This window comes from Suncus etruscus, chromosome 3, assembly GCF_024139225.1.
Source record: "Suncus etruscus isolate mSunEtr1 chromosome 3, mSunEtr1.pri.cur, whole genome shotgun sequence".
NCBI lineage: Eukaryota > Metazoa > Chordata > Mammalia > Eulipotyphla > Soricidae > Suncus > Suncus etruscus.
In genome coordinates this window covers 88,871,447-88,889,610 of record NC_064850.1, presented here as the reverse complement: position 1 = coordinate 88,889,610, position 18,164 = coordinate 88,871,447, and the positions used below count along the sequence as shown (strand labels likewise).

The 18,164-nt window shown below is 38.0% G+C and overlaps 1 protein-coding gene across 1 annotated transcript in view; it reads right to left on the bottom strand.

The window, feature by feature from the left end:
- Positions 1-1,737: 1,737 nt before the first annotated feature.
- ATP6V1B2 (ATPase H+ transporting V1 subunit B2) overlaps positions 1,738-18,164 on the bottom strand; it is a 32,459-nt gene continuing 16,032 nt past the window's right edge. Inside the window, exons 4-14 of the mRNA XM_049770958.1 lie at positions 17,789-17,882; positions 17,607-17,684; positions 16,166-16,305; positions 15,754-15,855; positions 15,256-15,353; positions 14,263-14,386; positions 10,465-10,615; positions 8,763-8,845; positions 7,911-8,015; positions 6,748-6,877; positions 1,738-2,570 (exon numbers count right to left, since the gene is read on the bottom strand). Coding sequence (XP_049626915.1) covers positions 2,431-2,570; positions 6,748-6,877; positions 7,911-8,015; positions 8,763-8,845; positions 10,465-10,615; positions 14,263-14,386; positions 15,256-15,353; positions 15,754-15,855; positions 16,166-16,305; positions 17,607-17,684; positions 17,789-17,882 — 1,245 coding nt within the window. The 3' untranslated portion in view covers positions 1,738-2,430. The remainder of the gene's footprint in view (positions 2,571-6,747; positions 6,878-7,910; positions 8,016-8,762; positions 8,846-10,464; positions 10,616-14,262; positions 14,387-15,255; positions 15,354-15,753; positions 15,856-16,165; positions 16,306-17,606; positions 17,685-17,788; positions 17,883-18,164) is intronic.

Genomic DNA, 18,164 nt, shown 5'->3' with positions numbered 1-18,164 from the left:
CTAGTTTTCAGTCTATAGATTGAACCCACCTTGTAAGATTCAGCTGTTCGTCATTCTTTTTGAGATTTGTTGTTGAACTATGGCCCAATTTCATTAAATTTATAAAGTGCCCTGGCATTTGGAAATAGAATCTTTGGAACTAAGTGGTCTGTCACTTCAGGCTCACGGGTATATAGGCAGAGGCTTTTCCTTATATAGGAAGACAGATTAAAGAAGAATCAACAATTCCTAGGTTACCCAAGTACAAGTACCCAAGTACAAGTTTTTATTTTTTTTTTTTTGTAGATAGGTTTTGCACTCTTGCTCAATGACTGACTAATTAGTCACTGGAAAGGATTTCTTACTGTATGTAACCACTGACTCAGTTACCACTATATATGGAAAATGGGGGCAGCTGAGGAAGCATGTGTTTTGCTTGAACAATAGGCAGATGTTCAACCTCAAATTGAAAAAAAAAATAAGATTTGGATAAAGATAGTAACTGAGAAAGGAACATGAATTTTTTTTTTGGGGGGGGGAACATAGCATTCAGAGACTATTCTGGGCTCAGTATTTCTAGGAAGCCATTGTGATTTCAAAGATCTTTATTCAAGGAATTTCTTTTAAAAATAAATAATGAAATCCAGAAAAAAGAGATGAGAGCCAGGAGGACTAGTCCATGGTAGGAAGCTTGCCACAAAGAATGATGAGTGAAGTTAGCATAGAGAAGGTCCACTATGATAATGATAGTTGGAACTATCAATCTGGACAAGAACTAGGGCTCAAAGAGGATAAAATAAACTCTACAACTCAAGTGACAGCCAACTGCGTCAATAAATATTTAATTAGTCTATTTTTTGGACATAAATTTTCACCACCCACTTTTACAGGGGGTGTGGGAAGGTTTTGCCCAGAGAGTACTCAGGAGGTCTGGGACACTTTCTGGCAATATTTGGTCAAATGGGCAAGCAATTCAGTATGAAGACCAAAGGAAGGTGCTGCGGGGTTAGTGATTAATCAGGGACAGCCATGTGCAAGTCATGTGCTTTAATTCCTTTACTATTTCTCTGGTCCCTCCACTCAAATGTTTTAAACCAACTAAAAAGAAAAAACTTCCCTTTCCTGGGGTGGGGAGGAGTTTGGACTATAGGGGTGGTAGCTCCTAGTAATGTTATTTTCTTAGCAACAAAAAAAATTGACCACAGTGAGAGTTCATGTTAGATTATCACTTTAACTGTCCTTTAATTAGTTAACTCTGGTACAATAAAGGTATTATTGCACAGAAAGTTTTTCACTGAAAAATAATGAGTGCTATTTTAAACTATCCAGAGTCCTATATGTTATGTAAGAGAAACAAGCAAATCTGCACTGTATCTTATATGCAAAATCTCTAATACTTAAAATAACCTTAAAAGAAATTTAAGCATATAGATTCAAGTCTGTTAAATGACCGAGTCCAGTTAGTATAACCACAATCAGAATCCAGGTTTTGCCACAATTGGGCCTTTTCAACCAAGGTTCCTTCCTAAAAATTACTTAAAGATGAAGATGGAAGGCCACCATGATTCCAATAGCATGGTGCTATATAACCAACATATTTTCTTTAAACATTAGATATCCATTTCAGATTTGACTTGTTTCAAGTCTAGTTTCTTTCAGGATGCAATTTACCTTCTTTCTTTCAATTACAGGTTCAAGAGACAATATGTACCTACTGCTCTTGCTTTTCTGATGACTATACAAACTCACTTTAGATAATTTCGATTTAATTTGTTTATTTTAATTTTATATCCAGATGTCACATTTTCACATTAAAATATAATCATGCTGACACCATCCCCACCCCTAAGAGAAGAAAGTGAAGAATTTCACACAACTTCAAAGATGGAATGCACAGAGTAGAGAAGTGGCTACTGCATTCAAGTAACAACACAAGGAGACATATCAGTATGGACCGCAGGAGAGCAGAGAAGACAGCTTAAGGTTCATAACAAGATGGAGCATGATTTAAATATAAAGCTTCTCAATGCTATCACTTGTGTCACAATACTACCTGAAAAAGCAGATAGGCCAGGAAAGCAAGACCAAATAGGGCAATTTCCAAAGGCTGCTGTCTAACAGAATTTAAAATATCTATACAAAGACCTTTCTCCTTCCCACTTTGCCTTCAGTATCCTAGCAAAAACTTTATGAACTTATACCCTCTGTTAACATGTCATAGTGCAAAACAGGTTTTCTTTTTCTTTTAATTTGAAAATACAAGTTTGTGAACAAGGGATATTTTAAACTCTGTTATTTAAAACATTGCAACACTAGCACAATGTTACCTATTCATTGTTTTTAATTACAGGGTAACACAGTAAACTCCAACACAAAGATGGGGATGGGGGTGTAAAAGGAATAAAGAAAACAGAACCAGTATTTCACAACAGTCAATCAGGAAAGTAGCAGCTAATGCTTTGCCGAGTCTCGAGGGTAAAATTCGCTCAGGGTGCTCTGAGGGATTCTCTTCAGCATTTCTTTGGGGAAAATTCGGAGAAGTTGCCAGCCAATGTCCAAAGTCTCGAAGACAGTACGATTTTCATATGGACCTGACAAAAATTTGAAACTGAGTGAGTATAGAGACAAGCTTTTTCCATTTAACAGAATGTTACTCAGTATCTATTCTGTCCCATGACCAGAGAAAAAAGAAAAATAACAAGCAGTTAAGTCTCCAAAGACTGAGTGAAACTGAGTATATACTCAATTTTGAAATAGACAAAAAGCAACTAGAATTAAAAAAAGAGAGACAACCATAGGCTAGAGAAGGCAGGAAATGTGTGTGTGTGTGTGTGTGTGTGTGTGTGCAGGAAATGTGTGTGTGTGTGTGTGTCCGTCCATCCACATCTTTTTGAGTAAAGTGTGTGTGTGTGTGTGTGTGTGTGTGTGTGTCTGTTTGTGTGTGGTGTCCGTCCATCCACATCTTTTTGAGTAAAATCTAGAAACACCAAGTAGTTCCAGTGTTTATCCAGAACTGAGTGGAAAAAAGGAGTTTACCTGAACAATGGCTGAATGTCAACTTAGTTCCTAGTAATTTCTAAGGGCCTTACTATTCGGGGGAGGGGGAATCTTTCACAATGGTGAGCTTTGGCCTAGCTCATTCTGCAGACTGACTCTCATTCCCACTGACCAGAACACAAATTTGCTCTTTGAACCCTTGAGAGGCAGGCTGTGAGCACTCATACTTACTCTAGGGAAAAGCCTCCAAACTACAAGTCCAAAGTCTGTGCATTCAAAACTTAAACAGGCCAGTGATTTTCCCCAGAGGGATAGAAGTGAGCCTCTCTGGCACTCTGTGGCCTGCAGCCTCAGCAGCAAGCACTTGTTTCTTTTCAAATTTCTGCTCATCTCTTTTTTGTTTTATTTTCTACCACCAGTTACATCAGATGCCTGTTCTCAATTTGCATTTCCTCTTTAACAAGTCTATCTTTTGTTGTGTGTCATTTGGGCTGTTTGTCTTTTCTAACATTTGGAAGAACTCTGCATATTTCAGGAATTAGCCTGCTCTCATCAGATTAGGTGAGATTGATCTCACAAACCAATATTGATGGTTGAACAATATATTTGTTTTTTGAGTCGGTTAGTAATATTTCTGTCCATGGGAGACATCTTAATTTTGTGTCTTAATTAAGTTTAGTCAGTGTGCAGTTAATTTAATTTTAATTTTATTTAAGTACATAACTCACAATATTAATGATAATTTTCAGGCATGCATACAGTGTTCAAACATCACACCTGTCACTATCTATGTCCATTTAAATGGCTTACGCAGCTCCGGCAAATAGGAAGAATCTTTCTCACTAGTTCTTCTTTTTCTTTTAATAATATCTTTATTTAAGCACCATGATTACAAACATGTTTGTAGCTGGGTTTCAGTCATAAAAAGAACCCCCCCCTCCCTTTACCAGTGCAATATTCTCACAAATAACCCCATCTCCTTCCTCCCAGTCCCTGTCTATATTTGAGACAGGCATTCTATTTCTCACACACATTACCATTGTCATGATAGTTGTTAGTATTGTTCTTTCTCATCACTTTCTGTGCTAAATTTCGTATTGTGGGTCAGTCTTCCAGCCCTTATCTCTATTTGTCTCTGGGTATTAACATACTGTCTTTTATTTTTCTTAAATCCCACAGATGAGTGAGACTATTTTGTGACCATCTCTCTCCCTCTGACTTACTTCACTCAGCATAATAGTTTCCAAGTATAGGAAAATTTCATGACTCCATTTTTCCTGACAGCTGCATAGTATTCCATTGTGTAGATGTACCACTGTTTCTTTAGCCACTCATCTGTTCCTTACTATTTTTAATAGCAGAATTACACTTATCCTGCAAATAAATATTAAGTACAGAATAAGAGTTCTGGGTTATATTCCCAATCAAAACTTGTTTTTTAATTATTTATGCTTTGCATTAAATAAAATTAATTATATATACTTTAGGGAATTTCATGTAAATAAAAATAATCAAGTAAGAAAAAAGCATATAAATATTAACTGTGCAGCTTGATGCACCATTTCAAAACAGTATTAGCAGCAATCTTGGTAGGGGTAGCAGGGGGAAAGATCAAGAAAAACTGCTTGAAAACCTTGCATTGCAAGTAATAAAAATCATTATAGATTTTTTAGTAGGGGTAACAATAAAATTGGCAATAAATTTACTTGGCAGAGTTCTACAAATACCACAAATGGCATAGGGGTTTAGATTAGTCATTAAGACTCCAAGTATAGTTCTACAAATACCACAAATGGCATAGGGGTTTAGAGTAGTCATTAAGACTCCAAGTATGATGAAATTGACATTGTGGTCAGAAATCAGTAGGTTCAACATCACCTAGAAACCTGTTATAAAACAATCTGGGGCTGGAGCAGTGGTGCAAGCAGTAGGGCATCTGCCTTGCATGTGCTAACCTAGGACTGACTGGGATTCAATCCGCCCGTGTCCTATATGGTTCCCTAAGCCAGGAACGATTTCTGAACGCATAGCTGAGTAACCCCTGAGGGTCACCGGGTGTGGCCCAAAACCCTAAATAAACAAATAAATAGAACACAGAATCTCAGGGCCAGTGAGATAGCAGAGCAGTAAGGTGGTATCTTGCTGACCTGGATTTGATCCCCAACACAGCATTTAATCCTCTAAGCAATATCAGGAGTAAGTCCTGAGCATGGCTTGAATGTGACCCAAAGCAAATGCAAAAACAAAACACAAAATCTCTAGGCATCCAAATAAGAGTCTGTATTATTATTAATAATCACAAGTTGACCCAAAAGCATATTAAAACTTGAGAAACACTGGTCCTAAGTTATTAAAATGGAGATAAAAACAAAATGGGATATTTAATACTCTTTAGGTTCTTGGGTCCCACAATGTGGGATTCAGGGGCTACTCAGATTTGTAATTGGGTGGGGTACGGAGATCAAGCCCAGACCTCCTACATGCAAAGTATGAGTTCCAACTCTCTAATCTACTACCTCTCTGGCTCAAAATAGTGTACTTTTTTTTTTTTTTTTTTTTTTTTTAGTTTTTGGGTCACACCCGGCGGTGCTCAGGGGTTACTCCTGGCTGTCTGCTCAGAAATAGCTCCTGGCAGGCACGGGGGACCATATGGGACACCGGGATTCGAACCAACCACCTTTGGTCCTGGATCGGATGCTTGCAAGGCAAACGCCACTGTGCTATCTCTCCGGGCCCAAAATAGTGTACTTTTAAAGCACAACACTAGTAAATATATGATTCCTGTTAAATAAATGAAGATGATTAAGCATGGTCATGTCAGAGACAGAAATTGAAAAGTAACTTGCTGTGCAAGTAGTTAGTTGGGAAAAACACTGTCTGACATGCTGAACCTGAGGAGACAGAAATATGAAGATATTCTTGTTATAGAGTAAGGCTAGAACAAAAGCAGAGAGGATCTGGGAATGACAAAGTCAACGTTACCATATTTTTTATACCATAAGACACATTTACCCTCCCAAAAAATATGGAGTGAATGCCATCTGGAGCTGAAGCCTGAGTGCAGGGGAAGGGAGCATCTAAAAACTATGTGTGTCTTATGTTCAAGTGCATCTTATTGTGTGAAAAATACGGTAATATGGCTGAGCTGGCTGGTTAAGAGGGGTGTCCCCTTCTTCCTTCACTACTCCGAGATGTTCACCCCTCCCAAAGCTGTGTACCAGATTGAAGAGGAGGGCCTCCATTTTTTTTTCTTATCAAGGTCTCACTTTATTGATGGGTACAGGCTCTTTTAAGCACGATTAAAACAGGGGGTGGAGAGGAACCAAAAAAATCAGACAAACCATTTTTTGATCAAGGGTACATAAGTAGTGTTCCCTTCTAGAACCCCCAAATAAACTCTCTCAAGCAAGAAAAAGATAAATCAGAAATGGATATGAAATGAGAAGAATCAGTAAAGTTCCAAAGTCAAAGAAGATGATTGCAGAAGTTAGGAGGAAGTATAATTATTATGAAGGTAGTATAGCATAGTTAGGATTTAAGAAGGGAGAGAAATTACTAGGCAAAGGAGCTGAACCAGAAAGTTCCAAGTACATATACTTGGAAGAATATTTTATATAATCAGAAAAAAATCTGTACAGAGACTAATATTTTAGATGGATCCCAAAGACAATAAAAAAGCACCTTCCCAAAACAAAAACCACCTCCCCCACAAAAAGACAAACTAAATTATCTAAGAGGCTATTTACATTTATAAGAACATAATCATTTTACCTTGAGCAATGAAGTTCCTCTCAAACTTCTGCAGAAATTCCAAGTAAAGAAGATCATCTGAGGTAAGAGCTTCTTCTCCAACTACAGCTTTCATGGCTTGTACATCCTTACCAATTGCATAGCAGGCATACTACCAGAGGGAAAGGTTTAGATGATCCGAGTGAGCATTTTATAAGCCAGCCTGCCTTCTTTCCTGCCTTTGTTCCTCTCCCTTACCCACTAATTCAATAAACAAAATATTTTATGTAACACAAACACAAAATGTTACAAATGCCAAAAGTATTAGGGCTATTAGGAGCGATATTAGGGCTATATTAGGAGCGATTTCTGAGCACATAGCCAGGAGTAACCCCTGAGTGTCACCAGGTGTGGGCCAAAAAAAGAAAAAAAATTCCCATGTTTCATTAATCAAAAAAAAAAAAAAAAAAAAAAGTAGCTGTTTAGGGAGTCTCACAAGCTTGCAATAAAGAGATTACTAACACCACCAAACACCCCACATACCTTCCATACCTCGATGAGCTTACAGGTTAGAGAGCAATGTAAAAACCAGAACTTAAAGACTAATTCATTGCCAAGTTCTATTCAAATATAATTTACAAATTTGTGATACCTAGAGATTTAGAATTTCTACTATATGATCAAAAGTATTTTTCTTTGTGTTATATACATTTTCATATGATTAAAAACGTTATTAGCGGGCCGGAGAGATAGCATGGAGGTAAGGCATTTGCCTTGCATGCAGAAGGATGGTGGTTTGAATTCCAACATCCCATATGGTCCCCCGAGCCTGCCAGGAGTGATTTCTGAGTGTAGAGCCAGGAGTAACCCCTGAGTGCTGCCAGGTGTGACCCAAAAAACCAAAAAAAAAAACAAAATGTTATTAGTTATATAAAACTATATTCTTTAGCATTGTGATTACTTATATGTTAAGACATATGACTATATTCCAGAAACTTTTAAATTATTATTAAAGTCACTAATAAAAATTGGAAGGCTTTTTTATTTTGGAAATACTCAAGAGTTCAGAGTATGATTTTAAATCTTGGTTGTCAACATTTTCCCTATACTGAAATTCTACTTAGGTGGGGTACAAAAGTCCTATAGGGAAAAAACCCACAAGCCATTCATTTCTTGAAATACCATCCTTAAGAAGACATACGTACCAGCTGGTTAGATACATCAGCATGATCTTTTCTGGTCATACCTTCCCCAATAGCAGACTTCATTAACCGTGATAGTGAGGGGAGCACATTAATAGGTGGGTAAATCTTGAATAGAGAAGAAAAACATTTTTTGTAAAGAATTCAATCATTACTGTAGCAGCATTCTGAAATCATTAGCATCCCTTTAACAACAGAGCTGTTGCTCCTGTTTCCTAGATAAGTTCTAATGTTTTCTGGGGAAGACAAGTAGTGAGAAACACTTATATGGTATAGTATTTTTCAAATCTCAAAAAAGTTACTTTAAAAATTGCACAAAGGACAGGGGAGATAGTACAAGGTCAGAGATGCAGGGAGAACTCTGGGTTCAATCCCTGGCAACAAATGGCCTTGAGGCACTGTTGCATCTTCAGGCTCTGGTAATGACCCACCATGCCAGGTTAAACAAAGATAACCAGGAGTGGTCTTAGGTCTATGAGGCACCATCTTGGAAGACCCTCTCTCAAAGTACAATTATGAGGGCGAGAGAGAGAGAGAGAGAGAGAGAGAGAGAGAGAGAGAGAGAGAGAGAGAGAGGATAATAGGTAGGGCAACTGCCTTGCATGTAGTTGACCTGGGTTTGATTCCCAGCAAACCATATGCTCCCCAAAACCCAATAACAGTGATCTCTTAATATAGAGCCAGGAGTTAAGCTCTGAGTACCACCAAGTGTGGTCCAAAAATCAAAAAATAAAATTAAAAACAGAAAATCAAATGTGGCATATTCTAAACAAAATTCTAAGAGCAAAGTCAATGTCACTAAGGAGTAAGTAAAAACAGCTGTAAGCGCTAGAACATCATTCCATTGCTGCATACCTGTCTGTTGTGCAGCTGTCTGTCCACATAGATCTGCCCCTCTGTAATATATCCAGTCAAATCCGGGATGGGGTGTGTGATATCTATCAAGCCAAGAGAGCTAATGTTATTTAAAGTAGCCATCCCATGAACCAAACCCACAGAAGCACATCTTACAGTATTACCTAGAACAGTGCTATAGAAAATCTTTTCCTAAAATGATGGTAAAGTTCTGTATTCAGGCTGAAGCAATTTTGCAGTAGGTAGGTGTTGCCTACCAGCACCACATATCCAGGAGTGAGTCCTGAGTGAGCATTGCAGGGTACAGCCCACCCTCCTTCCCTCCTCCACTACACCCCTAAAAAGTTACAAGCAAAAGAGAAAAAATCTGATTCTTAAAGGAAAGCTCTGTATGTGACAGTGAAAGTGTGTTAACCTCATTGCTTGGACTATGTGGGATGTCTGTACAATAAAGGGGGGAAAATACTGTGGATGTCAAGTGGTTTGTATATGCTCTTCTTCCTGCACTCAGGGTTCAGCTCCAGGGAGCATTTGCTTCATAAAATGCACAGACATTTCCCCCATCTTTTTGGGGGGAAAAGTATAAAAATACGGTAAATTATTGGTGAAGGGCCAGAAAGCGCAGGAGTTAAGGCACTTGCTGTAGCTGTGACCCTGACTCAATTCCTCTCACCACATATGGTCTCCCCCAAGCACTACCAGGAATGACCTCTGAGCAGAGAAACAAGAGAATCACTAAGTAAGGCTCCAACACCAGAAACAACCAAAATTTATTAGTGAACAAACATTAAAAATGTCCAACTAAATTTAGTAGTAGCCATATATCCTTCTCACACTTGAAAAATAAAAGCTTCTATCTAGAACACTGTACAGTAAGTAGCAGAAAGAAAAATACCTAATAGAAAAACTTAAAAATTCAAATTGAGGGGTTCAAGAGGTAGTACAGTAAGTACGGTTCTTGCCGTGCATGCTTCTTCTCATGAGGGTTTGAATCCCAATATTAGTTCCCTGAATCAGGAGTTGAGTGCAGAGTCAGGAGTAACTTCTGACTGCCACCAGGTGTGGTACCAAACAAAACAACAAAAAATTCAAATTGCAATTTTTCCCTTCCAAAGTAAAATATAACTGAGTAATTTTTATTTTATTTTATTATTTATTTATTTTGGTTTTGGGGCCATACCCGGTGACACTCAGGGGTTGCTCCTGGCCTATGTTCTCAGAAATCACTCCTGGTTCGAGGACCATTTGGGACTCCTGGGATCAAACCCAGGTCCATCCTGGGTCAGCGCATGCAAGGCAAACACCCTGCTGCTGTGCTATTGCTCTGGTCCCGTGTAACTGTAACTTTTTTTTTTTGGCTTTTATTTGGGCCACACCCACTCAGGGGTTACTCCTGGCTATGCTCTTAGAAATCGCTCCTGGCTTAGGGGACTAAATGGGACACTGGGGGATCGAACCGTGGTCCGTCCTAGGCTAGCACATGCAAGAAAAATGCCTTACTGCTTGCACCACCACTCCGGCCTCAAACTGTGAGTAATCTTTAAGCAAAAATTTTATTTAAGTATAAATCACTAGCTAAGGTAAAGTTATAGATATTAAATTGAACCAATAAAGGTAGATGGTTTGTTTTCTCTCTATCTCGCTTATAATAAAAATTCTAACAATGACTAGGTTTGTTATAATTGAAAGACCAAAAACTTACCATCGTTAGGCATGGTGAGAATAGGGATTTGGGTAATAGAACCATTTCTGCCTTCTACTCGACCAGCACGCTCGTAGATTGTGGCCAAATCGGTATACATGTAACCTGGGAAACCTCGTCGACCAGGAACCTCTTCCCGGGCTGCTGAAACCTACCAATAAAGCAAGAGTGTCGTGTCGTGTCATGTCTTGTCATGTCATATTATATCATGCATAAGTTTGGTTACAATCTATTTGTTTGAGTATTTCAAATTACAAAACTTGAAATATTCTGTCTCTAAAAGACATCTTCTAAGCCAAGTGATAGAACAGTATTGTCTTGTATGTGGACAACCTGGGTTCAATCCCAGGACCCCATATGATCGTCTGAGCCCACCAGGAGTGAACCCTGAGTGCAAAGCCAGAAGTAAATCCTGAGCAACACTAAGACTGCCCACCCCACAAAGAAGCGTCTTCTAGTCATACACGTTAAAATCATCCTCTAACTAAAAGTTGACAATTGGAGCATCAACATTCTTTTGCTAAAATTACACTGCCAACATAAAAATTTCTGGGACTGTAGTGAGAGCAGGGAGGTTAAAGCATTACCTTGTATGTGGCTGACTTCAGTTTGATTCCTGGTACTTCATATGCTCTTCTGAGCATAGATCACCGAGGTGTTTCTGGGAACCAACAGTGTGTGCCCTTTTCCCACTCAAAATATAAATTTTTTGTTTTGTATTTCAAAAATATTTTGTGTTTAATTGTTATCAGTTACAAAGTTGCTCATAATTGAGTTTGTCATACAAAGTCCAACACCCTTCACCATTACCTTTTCTCCTACCTGCCTCTATGGCAGACACATTTTATTTTATTTTACTTTATTTTATTTTGGTTTTTGGGGTCACACCGGGCAGAGGTCAGGGGTGTGAGCTCCACACTCAGAAATTGCTCCTGGCAGGCTCGGGGGACCATATAGGATGTAGGGAATAGAGCCAATGACCTTCCACTTAAAAGGCAAATGGTCTACCTCCATGCTATCTCTCCGGCCCCGGCAGACACATTTTAATTCATTCATTCTCTCTCTCTCTCTCTCTCTCTCTCTCTCTCTCTCTCATTCTCTCTCCCTCCCTCCCTTCTTCCCCCTTTTAGACACTGTGGTGGTTTGCACTATTGCTACATGATATGCACAGGATATCATGCACATCACTTTATCCCCTTTCAGCATCCAGTTCCTATCTAAAGTGTTCAACTTTTCCAACTATTACTATCAGAGTGGTCCCTTCTCTGCCCTAACTGCAGCCCCCGCTATTTGTGGAAAACTTAATGCTATAGACTGATCCTCCTGGCCCTCATCTCTACTGTCTCTGGATATTATTATCACACTATTTGGGGGGGGGGGGGACCCAGTGACGCTCAGGGGCCTTTCCTGGCTATGCACTCAGAAATAGCTCCTGGCTTGGGGGACCATATGGGACACTGGGAGATCGAACCACAGTCCGTAGACTACCGCAGGCAAGGCTTACCACTTGTGCCACCGCGCCAGCCCCCATACTACCTATTTTTATATCCCACAAGTGTGATCATTCTATGTCTATTCCTCTCCCTCTAACTCATTTTTCTCAGCATAATACTCTCCATCTGACTCATATGACTCTCCATCTGACTCTAATAAGACTTCATGACTGCATTTTTCCTAAAAGCTTAGTACAGATATACCAGTTTATCCACTCATCCGTTCTTGGACACATAGATTGTTTCCAGATTCTGACTATTGTGACTAGTATTGCAATACATATAAGAGTGCAGAAGGCGTTTCTATATTGTGGTATTCTGAGGAAGCTCAATTTCAAATACAACAAATTTTTATATAACTTGTAAAAATCTTTGTATAAATTATAGGAAATTAATATTTATTTTCATTTTCTGGTCAGACTGGGCAGTGTGGGAGATCTAACCTCAGGAACTCTGTCCATAACAATATCTCTCCAATCCCAGGAAGTTAAATTTTTTTGTTTTGGGGGCCACACCCAGCAATGATTATGGGTTACTCCTGGCTCTGCACTCAGAAATTACTCCTAGAGGTGCTCAAGGACCATATGGGATGCTGGGGATCAAACCCAGGTTGCCTGCATACAAACAGCCTACCTGCCATGCTATTGCTTCACCCCACCCCCAGAAGTTAATTTTAATTTTAATTTATTTTTTTCTTCTCCTGACTGGTGTTGAGTGCAGTTAGAAAAATAACTACACTAACAACTATCATGACAGTGGTAGTGAGTGAGAGAAATAGTATGTCTGTATCAAATATAGGCAAGGGATATGGGAGGAGACAGGGGAGATCATTGGTGTGGTAAGGTTGCACTGGTGAAGGGGATATTCTTTTTATAACTTAAATCCAACAACAAACATATTTGTAATCATGGTGCTTATTTTTAAAGAAAGCAAGCTAATTTTTAAACTGAGAGAGTACTTTTGGTTTATAAGATTTATTTCATGCAAAAAATTTTCATGCAATAGCTATTTACTTTCAATAATTTCATGCAATACTATTTATATAGCTAATCAAGAAAATTTAAAAAGGAAGATATAACAAAGTCACAAGGTACTTTACAAACATTAATTTTTGTTAGTTTTGTGTTACACATGGTTATTGAGGGACCATACAAGGCATGTGTCCTAGCTGTTTAGGCCCTCACACTAAATTTATATCTACTATTTTAATCCTTAAAATAACGATGTGGAAAAGCTTATGTTGTTGATTTTAATTTAGAATTAAAATCCAAGGTCATATAAACACTTTCCCAAGATCGTAGAATCAGGAGTCATTCATTGCACAAAGGAACAATAAATGGCCTATCTTTCAGAAACATGAATTCTAAAATATAACAACTACCAAGAGCCCTAAAACATTAAGCTCAGTATTTAAGTGGTACCTCTAAAAGAGTGCTACAATAGTACTACTCAAAGTGTTGTTGGAGAGCAGCTTTTATTATGTGCAAAAAAAGAGAGGGGGGAATGGGAACAAAAGAAAAAACTTAAGGAGGTATTAGATAGCGTAGCTTAGTCATATATATATTCTCTTTGGGAAATCAATTCCTGTTTTTCATGTTTTTGACCCACATTATCCATGCTGAAGTATCACATGGTACTTTAGGCTTCCCACTTAAAGTATGTACATTAGCCTACTAAACTGTCTCCAGATACTTAGGAATCAGGTTGCCCTTGAAGACTGTAGCTATATGATAAATAGGCTTAAAAATTTAAAAATCATTCCTTAATGATTTCAACCAAGTTGACAAAAAGAAGTAATTTCACTTGTAAGATATATTACACTATATAAGCAAGTTTTAATAAACATGATTAAAAATTAAATCTTATAAATATGAGATAATCTTAAAATTAAATTTCATTTTTTTTTTGTTTGTTTGTTTTCATTTTCATTTTTTTTTAAGGTTGGATTACATCTGGCAGTGCTCAGGAGTTACCCCCTGGCTCCACGCTCAAAAATCGCTTCTGGGAGGCTCAGAGCACCATATGGGATGCCGGGATTTGAACCACCATCCTTCTGCATGCAAGGCAAACACACTATCTCCATGCTATCTCTCCGGCCCCTCATTATATTTATTTTTAAAATATGGCTTTGGGAGTCACATCCAGTGGTTTTCAGGACTACTCCTGATTCTACGCCAGGGGTCACTCCTGGCAGACTCAGGGAACACAGGGAACTGAGTTCAGAACTGTATGCAAGGCAAGTTTTCTATCCACTGTACTATCTCTCCAGCCCTTATTCCATTTTAATTGATTAAAAAATAGTTACCTCTCGAAGTGCTTCAGCATAAGAACTCATGTCCGTTAGGATGACCAATACATGTTTCTCACATTGATAGGCCAGAAATTCGGCTGTGGTTAGAGCCAAGCGGGGAGTGATAATTCGCTCAATACTAAAATGGAACATTAAGTCCTATGTCATTCACAAAAGGGCTAAAAACAAAGCAGTTCTGGAAATAAAAGTCATCCTATTAAAGATTTAACTAAACTGATTATGTCATTATTATGATGAACTCAAACATCAATAAAAGGTTGTCATTATTATTTCAAAAGTTCTCAAGCAATTATTTTATATACTTCCACAAGAACAATTAATGGTGCCACAAAGTTAAATGGATATATTAATGATCTATAGCTTCTTAGAACAAAAGAACTATAAACTGGGAGGGAGCAAGTAGAGAGAGAAAGACAGAAAATAGGAGCCAGATTTTTCAGATAAGATGAAAAGACCATTTACTAAGTATAGTTATTGCATGCTTGGTAATCTGTATGTATTATTTTATTTAATTCACCCAAGAACTTATATTTGACAAGTATTTAATCTTTATCAAAGAGCAAACTGAGCTTTAGAGATTACATGATAAGAAACAAGTGCAATTTCTTTATTATGTAAAAATTATATGAAAAGGGATGAGATGGGAGAGAGTAGAGAAGGAAAAGAGGAGACAAGAGACAAGGTGAAGAGTGGTAAAGAAAGAGAAGAAAGGCAAGGTGAGAAGAGATCAAGAAAGAGAAGAGGAGAAAGAGAAAGAGAGACAGAGAGGCCCACAAATAAAAAATGTGCCAGGAACAGGAATGCAGGAAAACTTCAGAATGAATATTCCACACAAAAGCTGACATTTTATTAGCCATTTTCATATAAGTTTTCTAATTCCTAGTCCTATTGTTGCTTTGATCAATTTAGTTTATCTCTAGTATTAGTTAACATTTTGCATATAAAGCCTGGGTGAGTAGAAAGGAGTAAGTAGCTCCATTTACTTACGTTGGGTCATTGGCCAAATTCAAAAAGAGGCAGACATTGTCCATTGAGCCATTTTCTTCAAAGTCAGATTTGAAGAACCGGGCAGTTTCCATGTTTACCTAAAGAGCAATGATTTCATCAGTGCTGGGAGAAGAAAAATTCTCAGTATTCATTTCTTATGAAGGTCAAGCTATAGATCTATTATTTTTTCTAAAGCTCTATGATGATTAAAAAAATGTCAACAGAGTAAACAGCTTGCTTTAGGCACAAAGAATTATCCTTTCTCTCTTTTTTGGGGGGAGGCCACACCTAGCTTGCTCAGGGATCAATCTGGCAGGCTCAGGTAGCCCATAATCTTTTACTTTCAGTCCATTCTAAACAGTAATTCTTAGGTAGCCCAAAATATCAAGGTACAACTTCTCTATGTAGAGGAAGAAATCCAACAATATACATTTACTTTTCAAGACCCATTAAACAAGCAATTTTACATGTCACTTTAAAATAAAAAATAACACTTACACCCATAGCAGCAAACACAATTGCAAAATTTTCCTCACTATAATCCACTACGTCTTTGGATTTCTTTACCAAACCAGCTTGGCGACAGATTTGAGCTGCAATCTGATGAGGAATATAACAAAGAATTCAGTTAAAATCTAAAATAACATTTCAATAAAATAACTTACTGGAACTGCAACTACCAAGGAAACTGATAATTTGGAGGACTATACTCCAAAAAACTATTTTGTACTTTTTTCGAAGATTCTTAAGCTAGATGATAGATTGTGCATGAATAGTCAATATAATTACACAGGAAAAGTATTACTGGGTATTTATTCTGCAAACCCCTTAACTGATTTCTCAATTATTAATGAAGCATTCAGAAATTATTTCTAGTTAAATTTTAAACAAAAAAAATGCCAACTCTTGCCTCATTGTGTGGTAAGCCAGCAGCAGAGAAGATAGGTATCTTCTGTCCCCGAGCAATGCTGTTCATTCCATCTATGGCTGATATGCCAGTCTGAATCATCTCCTCTGGGTAGATTCGACCCTCCGGATTGATTGGTTGGCCTAATGCATTTCCAAAGAAGGAAAGTTTAATATCTGTACATAAATGCTGTAATCATATTAAGCATTTCTTCTATTAACTTCAATAAGTTTTCTATTAGTTTTATTGTATACTCAATATATACAGTAGAAAAACATTGTTTTTAGAGTAGCATAAAAGTATAGAAAAAAGTAAAGAGGGAAAGCCTAATTATAAAATGGTTTTTTCTATTTACATTAAATACATATCCAACTAATGCTTTATAGCAAGTATTCCCCAAAGTGATACCACTGGGGGGGGGGGGGGGCGGCAGGAAAGGGGCTAAACTGAAAGGGAAGGGAGTATTTAGTAGTGCAACTGCAAAGCATTTTGTTTACTTAAAGAGGAAGGGCAGATTTCCAAGGAATATATGACTAACTTTTTTTTCTAAAAAGGGGGTGGTAAGGCAAATAAGCATAAAAACCTTTTCTTTTAGTATTTTTAAGATATGGTATTTTATATACAACTTTAACATTATATAGGAAAAGTAAATTAAAGATAATCAAAAAACAATTAAAAATTTTTGTTTTTGGGGCCCGGAGAGATAGCACAGCGGCATTTGCCTTGCAAGCAGCCGATCCAGGACCAAAGGTGGTTGGTTCAAATCCCAGTGTCCCATATGGTCCCCCGTGCCTGCCAGGAGCTATTTCTAAGCAGACAGCCAGGAGTAACCCCTGAGCACGGCCGGGTGTGACACACAAAAAAAATTTTTTTTGTTTTTGATTTAGGGTCACACCTGACACTGCTCAGAGACTAAACTATTTTGGCTCTGGCTCAGGTTCACTCCTGAAGTGCTGAATTAAATCAGAGTTATATTAAAATGATAAGAAACAGGCGCCAGAGAGATAGCATAGCGGTAGGGCGTTTTTGCCTTGCATGTGGCTAATCGGGAAGGGGCCCGATACACAGCATCCCATAAGGTTCCCCGGCCTGCCAGGGGCGATTTCTGAGTGCAGAACCAGGAGTAACCTCTGAGCACTGCTGGATGTGACCTCAAAATCAATCAATCAATCAATCAATAAATTTTTAAAAAATTAAAAAATAAAATAAGAAACATAGGCTTTGTCTGTTTTCTATTTAAAATAACATCAAAGTCACTATTTGACCCGGTATAAGATAGAGATTGGGAATTGTGCATGTGGCAGCAAAGCTCTAAGAACCACTAGGAGGGACCCTATGAGTAACAAGAAGGAAGCAATCTCTCAGCACCCGAGCACCCAGTGTTGCAAAAACAAAAACAAAGGCCATTTTCTCCAAAGCACAGAATTTCATTTACTGGCCCTACCCATGATGTCAAGAAAGTCTTCAGCCAGTACAGCAGGACCTCTGTCAATGGGTTTTCCTGATCCATTGAATACTCGACCTATAAAATATAACAAGACAGTAAAATATGGATAACAAATTTATGAAAATGTTTAAATAAAAATCCAACATATCTCTGCTTGGAAAGAGTAAATAGCCATTTACCAAGCATATCTTCAGATACTGGCGTTCGAAGAATATCTCCAGTAAATTCACAGGACGTTTTCTTGGCATCTATACCTGAAGTCCCTTCGAATACCTATCACAAAATAGAAGTAACCAGAGGAGTTAAAAACATTTAGATAATCATCTCATTTATTTCTATCCTATCTCTTTACATATAAATGTGGATAGAGACACAATTCAGTACACAGAGCAGCACATGTTTCCATGCAGAGGGGTTGACTGATCCTTGGCTCCACATGGTCACCCCAGCACCAAAAGGAGTGAGTAACCCTTGAACGTAAATAGGTATGACCCAAGCCAAAACAAACCAAACCAAAAAAAAAAAAAAGAGTCTTATTAGTAAGTAGCACATGGG